We start from the raw sequence: 15,725 nt of genomic DNA, 5'->3' as shown, positions 1-15,725 counted from the left end.
CTGTCCGTAAGCCTCGTGCGCGCAGCAGCCGCGTGCGTCGCAATGCATTATGGGATTGAGAAAATCATCGCAGCGCCCTGTGCCGAATGCGATCAGTGTCGAGAATTTGTAGTGTGAATACACGTGGGCTGTAGCCGGATTGAACGTTACACGGTTCACGTAGCGGCCGTTCCCGTAAAGGACAGTGTGAACGTCGCGTCTCTCCGATCCGTGTCGAAAAATACTCGGGCTGAACCGGGTTGGATCCGGGTAGGTTTCAACACGGTTCGAAACGGAGATAGTGTGAAAAGGCCTATAGAGTAGACCTAGACCTACCGGTACCTAAGCACCAAAGATGACATCCAGAAAAATGTGTTATGTATGATAAACAAGACGCACAAACTCAGTTACTCACATTACATTTTCGTAACGTGAATAGTAACCGAGTTTTTGCATCTTGTTCATCATACCGTGTACATAACACATTTTTCTGGATGTCATCTTTGGTGCTTAAGGTCTAGGTCTAGGAATAACAGCTACAATGTATTAAACCTTTTCAGTATTAGGTAATTACAGCCCAAGGAAACTCAAAAGTACATCAAAAATGTAACGTGAGTAACCGTGGAATTGCCCAAATCATGTTTTATTCAGCACGCCTGTATTACGATACCCCATTCCTTTCAGTCTCATTTGGTTGGGTTTTTTTTTGGTAACAGTGGCAAATTACCAAAGATGACTCATCAAGTTTAATGACACCAGCCTTCTGCGGCCTTCACCCGAGATCAAATATCCTGATGAGAATGTAAATCAAACTAGACTAGACTGCCATAAATGTACGTGTTCCGACCAGCGCTTTTTATGTGTACGGTACCGAGAAACTGATCTACCAGTACATAAACCAGTAGTGTGTTTGAATTTCATTATAAGGGCCAATGCATTCATGCAATGTAATTTTTTTATGCAAGTTTCACTTTACTGTTGACTTTTTTATTTTTGCACAAGTGTATGACTTAAAGGGAATGTACAACATTTGCTTTTGCAGCAATTTTCAGAAATAAATGGATTTGGAGGATTAGTATGTTATAGCAAATATTGTTGAACTGACTTAATTCATGTTTTGGGCTTGTAGATGCTGGAAAAACCAAGAAAACCAATCATGTTCTTGTAGACTGGCTCCCTGACCCCACTTAAGATGAAACCGAGCAATTAATACACTTTGGGGAATTGTAAGGTCAGGGAATTTAAGTCTGGCAAGCTTGAACCCCTTCACAGGTGTGTATAATCAATTGCAAAGAAAAGTCAGAATAACTAAATATGAAAAAGTATGAACAGTTTTTGAAAAAAGCCAGTTTTCTCTAATGCTGGTCGGCCGACCAGTGTTGGAAAAATATTTTTTTTCTTGAAAATGACAGGAGCCACGGTTTTAAAGGATGCTTTAGACTGTCATTCTTTAACTATTGAGTAAGGTAGGATACTGATAATTTGATCATTCCGTACTTTGATGTTTGCAAATGTTGTATCTTCTCTTTAAATTATAGGCGGATTTGTCGACTCCCAACATGTTTTTTTTTTAACCCTAACATACCCTGAATCCATCAAAATCCACACCCCTGTTTCGGGGGCTTTTGGCGGATTCAGGATACCTCCATATAGCACAAACTGGGGGATTTTGATGGATTCAGGATTGTAAGGCTAGGATTTGGAAGGATTCAGGATACCTCTAAATATTGAGCTATTGGGGGACTTTGGCGGATTCAGGATCTCAACAGGTTTACTCCCGCCTAACTGGTGGATTCTGATGGACTCACTGGCCACCAACATTTTTTGCATGGCAAAATTGATGGATTTTGGCAGATTCAGGATACTTTCTAGTAAAAGAGCCCAAGGGGTTAGGGTTAATCAGTTTTGATTCCATATGGGAGCCATGATTCTGTTGTGAATGAATTCCAAAATGTCCTTGTCATAAAATGTCTGATCTTTAATTAAAACCCTAAGGTAGTTGTTCCCCGGGACTACCCCGCTAAATCAAACAGAATCTGACAGTTACATGAATGAGTTTCCTGCTCAATCCAACACAGTCCCACACAAAACCAACTTGCCAAGTTGCTGGGGGCCTGAAACTATAAAATGACCGGCAAACATATGCTCAATCCAACAGAATCCAACATTTTTCTGTTTGCTGCTGGATTTAACGGAGTCCAACTTGGCGTTATTTACAACTTGGCGTGTATTAATCACTGTTATCCAATCAGTTTGGAGAGCCTCTCGACAGAAACTTGTTTCTTTTGGGTAATCCTGCGGGAGCTTTTTGGGTGTTGTTTTCTGTTATGTTTTCTGTTATGTTTACTACTCAGTGTTATTTGTACATGTGTAATTGTTTTGTCTGTAGTTCACTGTTTGTAATATCCGGGAAAATGAAATAAATAAATAAATAAATAAGCACCCAACGGAATCTGACCCTGAGTGTTTTCAGTTGCCTGCTGAATCCAGCAGATTTCAAAGTACAAGAGGTTTACTGCTCAATCCAACAGCATTTGTTCTTCGGTAAAAAGAAAAATGTAAAATGACAGTTGGCCAAATTTGTACAAATTTGTTGTTGTGGTCGCTACAGCTGAGCTTTTTTTTACACATTAATTTAAAGAAATCACCATGGACCATGAGTCATGCAGCCAGCCCATCACCAATGCTTGTCACATGTCTGTATATCTCCTGTACACGTCTTAGTGTGGGAAGCCGAGCACGTGCCTAGACCATAGGGATGTGTGTCATTCTCCTGAGAGACAAACAATGACTATTTACATACATCATGATGTACGTTCTACATTATGTTAATTCAGTCTGGAAACACAACACATGCTTTGTACACCAACTGAGTTTGATATAGAATATTCCCAACAAATTTGCCAAGAATGTGACAGTTACACGTGTACATGTTTAAAGTTACATTTTGTAGCATCTATCATTTGTAATTTGCACATTATGTTCGTTTGAAGCAACAAAAGTGCCCAAAACAGCTAACCTGATGAAGTTTCAGCTCAGCTGCTGTATTTTCCAAGAAAACAATATTCTAGGATCTCGATTTCAGATCAAAAGTTGCTGAGTCCTTTTATTTGAATTGGGCCGGAATTTAGCGTCCGAGACACGTTCTCATGAGCCGATTGCAGCTACGCGATGTCGCGCACTGAACCGACGAGTTATACGGTAGCAACCGCGTGTGCGTCGTGTCAACGCCTGCGCCCGCTTCGCCGAATAAAACAATGGAACTACTAACGGAAATTTCCAACGATGCGTCTTTAGAGGTCTTGTATTGGGACCTCTGCCTTGCAGTTTTATTTTACAAAGACTCAAAGATGCCCGTGAACCTATTCGACTGTCCCTCTCTCCAAAAAGTCACACAGTGTCAAAAATGTCCAGTGTCTTGTCAAAACAATTTACAGGTATTCATGGTATTATAGGGGGAGACGGGGGTTAGTTGGAACGATTTTCACAAAAACCTATCCATAACACAAACAGGTTTTCTTCAAGAAACAACAACTATGCCAATTTATTCATACACATGTGTGTTGCAAATGTAGCATATAAAATTCTCAGAATTGTTGATGGTTATTTAAAAAATCCATCTTGATCACAACTTCGACATGCGTTCCAACTAACCCCTCCTATGGGGTTAGTTGGAACATGGTATGGGGTAAGTTGGAACTTGGTGTGCTGTTAATCTGAAAGTATACTACAATTACTTAAAAACTGCATTTATATTTGAGTTTCAAGTAAAATAATTGTTCCAAGCACTGGTGATGCTCCTAACATTTTTTTTAATTAACAAACTGGCAAGAAATGGCACAAACCGCACCAAGACAAAAAAACACAGGAAAATTGCGAGGCAAGAGTCAGCTACAAGCCTGATCATAAAAAGAAAACATCAAAACGGGAAATTTAACTCCCCAAAAATAACATGAAAAGCTTGCATAAAATTGAGGTAAGGTCAACGTGACCTGTCTATGTGCTTTCAAAATTGTTTGCCAAGTCAGAATATTTCCTCAATTATCTTCATTATGTTCCAACTAGCCCCCATCAAAATGTTCCAACTAGCCCCAGTGGCCCATGTGACATTTGTTTGCTCACTCTACAAAACAGGGGCTCCAATAACATATCTTTTTAACCTTATTTTGTAGCTTAGTACTGGAGCATATAATACCCCCACACTAGTCACTGTTATCTATAAACATCATTAAGAAAGTACACATTTTTTGAATGTTAAAAAAATTACTCAAAAGGTGAAAAAACAAACTTATCTTTCCCACTTGAGCGCTATTGTTGCAGTGTTGCTGCAGGCAATATGGTAGATGACTGTTGCTAAGGGACATCTCTTGAGGGCAACATTTTATAAAATTTAATTAAGATGATCAAGAAAAATTCATTGTTTCAACTAACCCCGTGTTCCAACTAACCCCCATCTCCCCCTATATATGTCAAATCTTTTTGCTAGACCATTCTTACATGTGGTAGACATTAATTCACATACGACACAGTACGTACACATTGAAGACTGGACAGCCAGACCATAAATCATGCATAATTCATGAGCGGATGACGACATCATCATGTTCCCCTTGTGCCTTTGTCTCCTTAGACTGCAATCATGCCCCCTCCCCTGTCACCAAGGTGATGCTCCCGCCTGGCTGTGTCCTCTCACCCCCACCCCCCCACTTCAATTAGACAGATGTACCGGTACCAGAGCTCGTTTTTAAATCCCCATCTTTCAACTCCTCAGAGAATGTACCACTCTAATGTGGCCCAATTTTGCAGTTCCACTTGAGTGTAGATTTCAGTGTACCGCTTAATGTACTAAACATGTGACGAGTATTTCAAGCTGTCTCAAACTTGTATTGCCGAGATGCACAGTGAATACAATACACATTTTAGGGAGCTCTTTTTTTTGTTCTAGGCTAATTAAAACCATCCCTCTTTGGTCAATGTTGGTTGACAAATTGAACAAAATGAAATTTCACACCATTGTCTTCCCTACCCGTGTTGACATTAACATACCGGTAGGTCCAACGTATCCGCGGGTCCCATCGAACACATTTAGGCAAGGCATCCGGTACCATTCACCACCACTTTTGAAAATTGGGGGCGGGGAGGGGGGGGGGGGAGGCTAAAACTCATAATGCATTCATCAATGGGGGGCAAACTTTTCCAAGAGTGCGCTTTTGTGGGGCCTACCAAGAGTGGGGGACCATGCCTCCCCGTGGAACAAGTGGGAGGGGGGGGGGGCAATGGCCCCCCTGGCTCCCTAGTTCTGCCGCCGCTGACGCTAACACCAGGTTGCACGTTTAGCGTCATTGTTCGATTTTGGACTTTCTACCCTGAGTAGAGCCTCTCAATCCTGGTCCCGACCAGGATTGCATTTTACCCAGGTACAGAGCGCCTGACCCACGTACCGTACTAAGCTGTGTATTAGATTCTTGCTGATGTGAGTGAAATTTTCAAAATCCCCACATGAGTTGGACCACAAAGAATTTTTAGAAGCGTCATTTTTCTGATAGAAAGTAGCCCCAGTCTGGGGCGGTTTGTAAAGAAAAATGGCAAAATGTCAACTGCCCCCACTATTTTTCCGGTATATATATGTGCCACTGCAGCACTAAATAAACGGTCTCTTAAGTACTAGAGTCCTACTGAATAGAACTCTGCCTTAGTTTCTTCGGGTTGTTTTGGTTTGTTTTGTTTTTCCTACTTGAGGAAAGCCAGGTATCCCATTAGGAAATGAGAAGGTGAACCGCGGCAATCCCACAGGGTGTCCAAGAGAATTTCCGCCTCTTTAACGGTTTAAGCTGTCGTGTAAATTGCAAAAGCCTGGGTGATGGCATGAGTGAAGTCTCTTACTTGTTTTTATTGCTGTAAAATAAAAGTTGTACCGTTTAAACTTGAGGCGTTCTGGCGTGGCTGTTGGGCACAAGCTGTTGCAAAAATTGCAAAAAACAGAATGGGTGTGATTATTTTATATTTTTTTTTATATTTTCAGATTTATTGATACATGTATGTAATCTTTGATGTGTTTACTATACAATTTTTTTAAAAGAAATTTTATAAAAATCGTGGAATAAAAACTTGTGCCTTTAAGGAAAAACAGAATGGGCGTGATTTTTATTTTTTTTTTATTTTCAGATTTATTGATGTGTTTACTACACATATTTTAAAGGAAATTTTATAAAAATCGTAGAATAAAAGTGCACTTTTAATGAAAAACAAGTGGCATCCTTCATTTTCATGATTACATGTACAAAACGTTCATGACTTAAAGGGAAAAAACAACATTTGCAAACATCAAAAAATAAAACTACCAAATCATTTTGAAATACCTTGCTGGACTGTTAGTGAATGACAGTGTACATTGTAAAGCATCCTGTAAAATCATGGCACCTGGTATACTGTCATTTTCAAGAAAAGTGGTATTTTAGTATCAATTTCCAACGCTGATCGGCCGATCAGCGTTGGAAAAAACTGTTTTTTTTTCAAATACTGGCCCCAGTTGACCACCGCACTTGTTTGCAATCAATTACACACATATGAACGGGTACAAGCCAGCTAGACTGGTTCCCTGACCTTACAATTCCCCAATATATGTAAACTGCTCTGTTTCTTGTTAAATGGAGTCAAGGAACCAGACTACAGGAAAATGATTGTTTTTCTTGGTTTTTATAGCATTTTCGAACCCAAAACTTGAAAAAGTCAGTGTAACTATATTTGCTATATATTTCCAACCCCCCAATTCCATCCATTTCTGAAAATTACAGCAAAAGCAAATGATGTACCCTTTTAAAAGGCCTTTTTCTCAGTGTTTTACCTTTTTGACATGTCAATAAATGGCGATCTTAAACAGCCATAACGTGTCAACAAAATGTCCGATGATGTTCAACAAACTTACAAAGTATTGTAAGGAGAATTTTATTCTCTTTCCTTATAATCCGCGTACCCTCATTTCGATGCCTAGTTCTGTTTCGTTTGACCAGAATGGCTCACTAAAAATAACAAAACACACTACCTTGTGTGGACATTCACTTTGTTCTCCTGCAGTATAAGAACAAAAAAACTTTCAAAACGTTGCCAAAACCCCACCCCTCCACCACCCAGTCCCTACCCCTCTTTAAATTGTAGCGTTACTACAAAGATTCTCGTAGTACTGGTGTACATGTACACCTATCATGCAGTATATTGTTATCACCAAAAAAGATCACAGTTCACTCGCACGATTTCCTTAAATGGTCACGGCCCGCAAGTTTGATTTGCTGAATGTTGATAAAAACTTTAATTGCGCCCCATCTTGTGCAGGCACATTTTACTCTGTGTACACAAAATATACGTCAGTGCTAACAGACTAAAATCACTCCCTGGTGGGACACGGTGTGAGTGTGTCATGTACATAAGCCTAAAATTCTACTGAACAGAGACGCATAATAGATCACACTTTACTTTATACTCCTAGAATAAACAATGAAAACCCCCCCGGAACCCAATAAAAACTTGTTTGTTTTTGAGCGACAAGATCAAAAGTCAATGATATGTTTGTGGTGACTTTGCCCTTTATTACCGTTTTGCGTAAACTTTGACGTACATGTAGGGGGCTCGGTAATGACGATACTGTTTTGTGTAAGTTTCTAAAGTGTCAGTTGTTAATAGTTTTGTCAAAACTATTTGTGTATTTTGGTAAAGTACATTTGCCTTATAATAGAAGGCCTATATTTTCCAAAGAACTATAAAAAAAAAATTAAGTACAAACTGTGTGTACAAAGAAGATCCAGGATTTTTCTAAAGCCTGGCCAAGGATATCAGACGTTTACATGTGCAGAACCACACTACAAACCGCTGATATATCCGTGCATCAAAAGTTTTATGCGACCCGGCACGCCAGCCAATGAGAGCCGGGTTTAGAAGTTGTGACGTCATTTAGAGTAGAATGACCAAAGCTGTTGATTGGTCAATAGCTGCAATGTTTTTCTCAAACATCATCGCGTTACCGTAGACACGCTAGAAGGCGCCCCTGATTGGTCAGAATCTGGAGGGCAAAACACAGTGTTGTCTAGCAAAATCTGCAAGCATACACTGTATCATAGTCGCTTTCTAACTAGCCAAGATACTAGCCAGAGTGTTGAAGTCTAGCAGTTTTTCTTCGGGAGGGAGGGGGTGCCTGAGTGTGTATCAGGGAACTTCAATGTAAGTAATTTTTTCTTCTGTATTTTTTCCTGTAGATCATAAAAGCGTCTCTCAACAGAATTGAAGTGTGAGTGGATGTTATAACAGTAGGCTGCATCATTGATTTGTACATGTGAACATCGCTGCGTACTGTGAGCTTCGTGGCCCCAGCAGCTTCCAATTTTAATCCTAAATACCAGTGGTAAGTTGAGCCTCCCGGTACATTTTTTCCTGTAGCAACCCAAACCACTCTGCCTGTTACTCCCTTTACTGCCCCAAACCGCCCTGCCTGTTACTCCCTTTACTGCCCCAAACCGCCCTGCCTGTTACTCCCTGTACTGCCCCAAAACCGCCCTGCCTGTTACTCCCTGTACTGCCCCAAACCGCCCTGCCTGTTACTCCCTGTACTGCCCCAAACCACCCTGCCTGTTACTCCCTGTACTGCCCCAAACCACCCTGCCTGTTACTCCCTGTACTGCCCCAAACCACCCTGCCTGTTACTCCCTGTACCACCCCAAACCGCCCTGCCTGTTACTCCCTGTACTGCCCCAAACCACCCTGCCTGTTACTCCCTGTACCGCCCCAAACCGCCCTGCCTGTTACTCCCTGTACTGCCCCAAACCACCCTGCCTGTTACTCCCTGTACTGCCCCAAACCACCCTGCTTTTTACATCCTGTACTGCCCCAAACCTTCCTGCCTGTTACTCCCTGTACTGTCCGAACCTCAGCACTATAGTTTCATGAATTTATTGGTGAATAAATATAATTTAATACAATGTATTTCAGGTGATAATAGGCCTATGGGCAATTCTCCATGGGAGAGCAAAAAATGTCAAAAATAAATATTTACATATTAAACCTTTTTTGTACTTTTTCCAGACCTCAATTAAATGGGGAATTCAGTTCAAAAAACGAAATTGAAAAAAATTACATATTTCTGGTGAAAACAGTGATTTTTGCAATTTATGATTAAAAACTTTCAGATTTGGTAAAAAAATAAAATTTAGTGTATGTATTACTTTCTGAGTTATAGGGAAAAGATTTGATTTATTTTATGATGTTACAAGTTACTAACATTACTCAGGGTCATTAAAAAAAATTCTAAAAATATAAATATACATATATATATAGTGTAGGCCTTCATTTAAAAATGTCAAAATTAGCACGTAATTCCGTTACCGAAAAAATGGCAAAAGTTACTTATTTCACAAATTTTCTTGTTTTTTTTCTTCAAATCATGTATGTTGAGAAAAGACCCTACTATAAACATAAATGAAAAATAAAAACTTTAAAATAGTAATTTCTTGGCATTTTTCCAAGTGGTAACGGAATTACGAAACGGTAACGGAATTACGGTAACGGAATTACGCATGCACAAAGTATGCACATTTCCTCCAGATTATGTACATGACATATTATTAAATAGGAGATTTGCTTGTAACCTTGGACGATAACTTTAAATACTAAATTACTTGTTAAATCATTTCCCTCTTTAATTTGCTATTATATAATTAAAAATAATCAGGTGTTCCATTGATATTTTTTACTTTTACGTTTTCTTTTTTACTATTTAAAAAATGCTAATAGTTGTTTGGATGCTTAAAGGGAATATACAACATTTTCAAACATCAGAAAATAAAACTACCAAGTTTTTACAAAATACCTTACTAGGATGTTGGTAAATGACAGTCTAAAGCATCCTGTAAAATTATGGCACCTGGTGTGAAGTAATTTTCAAGAAAATGATATTTTTGTATACATTTCCAACGGTGGTCGGCCGACCACCGTTGGAAAAACCTAACTATTTTTCAACTACTGCTCCAACTTTACACTCTTTCCAGTCCAAATTTTGTTTGCTATTTGTTACATGTTCATGAACGGGTGCAGGCCAGCTAGTCTGGTTCCCTTATCCTCCAATTTTCTGGCATCTATAAATTGATCCATTTTACCTTTAGTGGAGTCAGGGAACCAGACTACTTGGACAGTTTTGTTTTTCTTGGTTTTTCCAGCATTTTTGAACGCAAAACTTCAAACATGTCAGTGTAACAATATTTGATCTATTATACTAACCCCTCAAAAAGTTCATTTCTTAAAATTACAGCAAAAGCCAATGATGTACATTCCCTTTAAATATGTGTTGCCAAAGCCGTTGTCTGGTACCCACAGAAAATATATTCCACAACAAGTATATATGAAAGTTGAGTACCAGACTGTACTTGTACTTCTACTTGGCATAACTTAACATCTTCCCTTGCTCAGAGATGCCAACCAGTGCAGTTTTATTGTATTTTCCACGATAAACTAGTGAAATACGATAACACAATTGTTCATAGTAAAATTAGATTTTCTCGGTAAAAAAAAATATACATATACATATTGCTTTCATTTGACCTTGACCTTTGACCTAAAAAATGAAGCCCAGACATGTTTAGGCCTACATTTACATTTTGATCTGCTAATTTTCACTTAGCTTTCCCCTTGTGGCATTTTATAAACTTCTAACATTTGTATTGTGATGAGTTTATGTTGAATTCAATGTAAAAGTATTGCATTTACCTATTACATGTAAACCTATGGCGTAATTCCGTTACCGCCCAGGCGTAATTCCGTTACCGTGATTAAAATGCAAATTATGAAAAGAGTGATTATTTTTTCAACTTTGTTCTGCATTGTAGTTAACAACACCCCTGAACTCTATAAATAACAGGTAGTGTCCAATTTTAAAATTTCAAAACTTCAGAGAGTTTTATTAATTTATGCAAGAACTCAAATATGCTTGTCCTCCATCCGTAATTCCGTTACCGATATTAAGCTCCGCCCCTTAAAGGGTAATCTTGTGGGATTTTTTTTTTTTTAGCGGTCAATCAATTCTATTGGGTCTTGGCTCCCTTTCCATGTTTAGATTAGTTGCCTAGCATAGAACATATTTTCTTGGGAAAGAATAATCCTCGACAAAGTGACAAAATTCCGTAATTCCGTTACCAAAGAATTGCCCATATATGTAATAATATATTGAAATCCAATCCTCCAAACATGCCAAACCATTTCATTATTTTATAGACTGTTCCTGTTCCACGGCTTAAAACCCAACATAAACAATATGAACATATTTAAGTAAACATTGTGTAGCTCTCGCATAAAGGAAAATAAATACGGTCCCTAGTTTCAGTTTGGTTATGAATACTATTCACACATCGGTCCTCAAATTATTTATTTATAATTTACCCCCTGAATATATATTGACACCATTGCACCTGTTCACTACAGTTAGGTTTACATAAATTTAAAAGCCCCTCAGGTATCTGTGACCACATTGGTACATTATCATGGGTCGGATGTACTTTTTATTCAATTTCTTTTACTCTCATCAAAATGTGTTGCGTGTCACACACACAAAAACTAAAAATAGACTACATGGGATGTCTTTAACCCTAACATCCTAAGGGCTCACTGGGGGTCAAGGACCAAATACCACAGAATAATACATGTGTTGTGCACACTTGTATGGAAAGAAATGCAAACTACAGGTTACTACTGAGTAGTATTTTGTAGCTTTAGGTGAGGTTAGGGTTAATGCTAGACAAAAAAATGTGAAATGAAGGTAAATTTAGTTTCATAATGTGTGTTGGTTTAACCCTAACCGCCCTGAATCCTGAATTGAGGTTATATGCTATTTTTCCATGAGGCCAATTGGAGGATTTTGCAGAATTGAGGCTACTTCCTAGCAAAAAGGCTTAGGGAGTTAGGGTTAATACAATATGACATACGTTTGTAAATTAGCGGTTGTTGAGATATTTTAGCAAAATATGTAATAGGCATGTACATACATGTAGATCTTCATTGAATTTGCAGAAAATTAAATAATATGATGCCATTGTCGAGAATTGTTTCTGTAGGCAGGTAGGGTCTTTTATACTATCCCAAATCTCCGGGTCCAATACAGAGGTTTGGGGAACTGTTTTCACATTAATTAGCAAGAATCCAACACAGTTACAGGCCTGTGCTCTACGGAATCCGACCTTACAATGTACATGTGACCACGATTGAGAGGTTCTACCGGTACCTAGTGGTGGGAAAAATCAGAGACTTCAAAATCCGGTTATTCTAAAAAAAAATTAAAATAAAAAATCAAACCGAATGACGGTAAATTTTATTTCACCGGAAGTTCCCGTTCAGCTCACAGTCATGCCAACAAAAAGTGACGAGTGAGGTGCCACATTAAATGCGCTCCAGGGCTGTAATGCTGAAAAAAAAAGCGGTGGGAACTCGATCAGTCGAATGGGCAGGCTGTTCATGAACCGAAAAGATCATGGTTACAATCAGAGACCATATGGAGCAAATTGGGGGATGTTCCAGTTGTTCACTTAAACAAAATTGCCTGTGCCACACTAGAAATGGAACGATTGATTTTTGTAAAGTTGGTTTTGAATATCCGGTTTCCCTAATCAGAACCGAGGAGTGGAATTAAACCTAATATTAAAACATCCAGATTTAAATCCCACCACCAGTAGGCGAGGCACAAGGCTTTTTGGGTTGAAACTCACCGCAAAGTGCCTTGCCCATGGCTAGTGCACAAGCACCATGCTTTCCATTCGAATCCTGACGGGGAACATGGTGCGTGTACGCTTGGGCAAGGCACTTTACTACGATTGCCTCTCTCCACCCAGGAGTAGTTAAAGGGAAAATACATCATTTGCAAACATCCAAAAATAAAACTACCAAATCATTTTGAAATACCTTGCTGGACTCTTAGTGAATGACAGTGTAAAGCATCCTGTAAAATCATGGCACCTGGTATACTGTCATTTTCAAGAAAAGTGGTATTTTTGTACCAATTTCCAACGCTGGTCGGCCGACCAGCATTGGAAAAAAAATGGGTTTTTTTTTCAAATACTGGCCCCAATTGACCATCGCACTTGTTTGCAATCGATTACACACCTATGAACGGGTACAAGCCAGCTAGACTGGTTCCCTGACCTTACAATTCCCCATTGTACGTAAACTGCTCTGTTTCTTCTTATATGGAGTCAGGGAACCAGACTACAGGAAAATGATTGTTTTTCTTGGTTTTTATAGCATTTTCGAACCCAAAACCTCAAAAAAGTCAGTGTAACTATATTTGCTATATATTTCCAACCCCCCAATTCCATCCATTTCTGAAAATTACAGCAAAAGCAAATGATATTCCCTTTAAACCTAATATTAAAACATCCAGATTTAAATCCCACCACCAGTAGGCGAGGCACAAGGCTTTTTGGGTTCAAACTCACGGTAAAGTGCCTTGCCCAAGTGCACAAGCACCATGTTTCCCATTCGAATCCTTACGGGGAACACATGGTGCGTGTGTTCTTGGGCAAGGCACTTTACTACGACTGCCTCTCTCCATCCAGGAGTAGTTAATAATGGGTACCTGGTAGGGAGAAATTCCTTCACTTGAGCGCCGTAATGGCAGCCGTGCTAAAGTCAGGGTAATATTGGAGAGCCAGGAGCGTCACTTCATGACAGACATGAGCGCTATACAAGAAGCCATTATTATTATTATTATTAACCCTCATAGTTCCCCAGCACCATAACGTACCGATGACTGGAATGCTCAATCCAAACAGCATCCAATTGTGCCTTTTTTTCTTGGCGTTATTTGATCCCCAACAATACCGTTATTTACACCAAAACCCAACAGAATCCGACTCTGATTGCTTCAGTTGCCTGCTGAATCCAACAGATTTCAACAGGAATAGGCCGATTGTTTACTGCTCAATCCCACAGATTCCAACAGAATAATGTAAACTAGTTGGATTCTGTTGGTTTGAGCAGGGTTAGGGGTTAAAAAAAAAGAAGCTAAAATGAGTTTACCATAGAACTAGAAGTAAATAAAGGCAAATCTCGAGGCGAAGCCCAGCTTTGAAACATGGCGAACTTGTTTAGGCCAAAAAAAAAAAGTCTCCAGCTTCTGGTATGCGCGCGCGTCGCTGTAGCCATGCGCATCGGCAAAATGAAAAAAAAAAATTTTCAATGAAAGATGATGTCTCAAAACCGCCAAACTCACTGGTTTGACTGGAATCCTGCTGCTGGACAATTTTAACGTGTTTTTAGATGGGGTTATGATCGAGAATAAGCTTTATGTGGCCTCTCTGGTCTCCCATAATATTTGCACTAAGTTTAGTCGGGCACCATTTGCAGTCATCAGCCGACATTTCAAGCAAAAAAAAACAGGTAAAAAAAAAAAAAAGCCGCGTCGCCGCACCACTTTTTGGGCAAGCTCCATACCAGAAACCGGAGACTTTTTTGGGGGGCCTTAAAAGCAGTGTTTTGTTTTTTATTTTGTGTATTTTTATTTTTTTGGGGTGTACCCCCGGTACATGTACACTTGTATGTCGAAATCTTTGACACGGATTCGTATGATAATGAAGTGTCCACAGTTTTTTTGTTTGCCCTTAAAAGAGCCTAGCTACCAAACTATGCCGGGAGTCGTCATCGACGATGATTGCTCTTCACTATCACAAAAGACGGCTGTGTGATATTTGGGGCAAGCGTCCCGGCCCACAATGCACTGGCACTCGATCAGGCCCCAAATGTTATTTTTGGGATTTGTGAAGTTGTAGTTGATGGTATTGCTGGTACTTGGACAGTTGCGGCGATGCTAATAATATACCAGTACATGTACTGGTATGTTACTAAACCTGTTGTCATGTCCGTATAGCTATGTTGCTGGTTATAGTGCTGTAGATACCACTACAAGTCTTCATGGATTTTCTTCAGACTGTAAGTACTTGTAGGGAGAAATCGGCTTAGTTTTGCTCTCAGGAGAATTGTGTTACTTAGCAGGGTTACAGACTTTATGTTTACATACTGTTCATGACAAAAAAGGAAAGCGGGGCAGACTTGTTTTCCCCTCTACAAGGTGAGTAAAAAAAAAAAAAACCAAATGTCGGGACTATTGTTTTAGTGAAGTTCTGCATGTAGCACTTTGAAAATCTAGGATATGAAAGCCTAGGCCTATAAGCTTACTTTTAGTATTTAAGAATCATTCAAATCACTCATTTTTCAAGATACGGAATTTTAAACACAACCACCGTTTTAAAGTTCTGTCCACGGATCACAAAAGAAGTGTGCGTTTATTCAGCATAACGAAAGCAACTCACACACATCCCATGTGATTTGTTTTCGTTTTGTTGAAAGAACACTTACCTTGGGTTGTGTTTAAAATTCTGTAACTTGAAAAGTACGTGAGTGATTTAAATGATTCTTATACTAAAAGAAAGCTTATGAATTGGGCTTTCATATCCTAGATTCTGAAAGTGCAACATGCAGAACTTCACTAAAAGTTAAACAATGGTCCCGACACTTGGGTTTCGTTTTATTTGACTCACCCTGTATAGAAAGTATGAAATTCACAGCTATACAGATTCAGTATGGGACTTCGTCAACAAGTACCCCCTCAACGGTTGCAAAGAGAGAGTTGGGACGGGACCACTAACATCACAATTGCAGAGACACTTTGTACGCACTGGCGTCCGGTGCCTTCCGCTTGCGCAAAGACGCAACAGGTCTGTGCA

At 39.4% G+C, this 15,725-nt stretch overlaps 1 protein-coding gene across 2 annotated transcripts in view; it reads left to right on the top strand.

The window, feature by feature from the left end:
• Positions 1–15,725, top strand: part of LOC119725503 (protein-methionine sulfoxide oxidase mical2b-like) — a 95,536-nt gene that overhangs the window by 9,364 nt on the left and 70,447 nt on the right. Inside the window, exon 2 of one of the 2 annotated variants that reach the window (XM_038196912.1) lies at positions 8,226–8,371. Coding sequence is in view for 1 of the 2 variants with exons in the window: in XM_038196911.1 (XP_038052839.1) it covers positions 14,914–14,931 (18 nt within the window). In the remaining variant the exon portion in view is untranslated. Of the gene's footprint in view, positions 1–8,225; positions 8,372–14,848; positions 14,932–15,725 lie in introns of those variants that run through there. The other variant, XM_038196911.1, reaches the window with a different exon arrangement.

This window comes from Patiria miniata, unplaced genomic scaffold, assembly GCF_015706575.1.
Source record: "Patiria miniata isolate m_02_andy unplaced genomic scaffold, ASM1570657v1 HiC_scaffold_19, whole genome shotgun sequence".
Taxonomy (NCBI): Eukaryota; Metazoa; Echinodermata; class Asteroidea; order Valvatida; family Asterinidae; genus Patiria; species Patiria miniata.
Note: the sequence above shows the minus strand (reverse complement) of the source record. Positions and strands in the feature narration are given on the sequence as shown.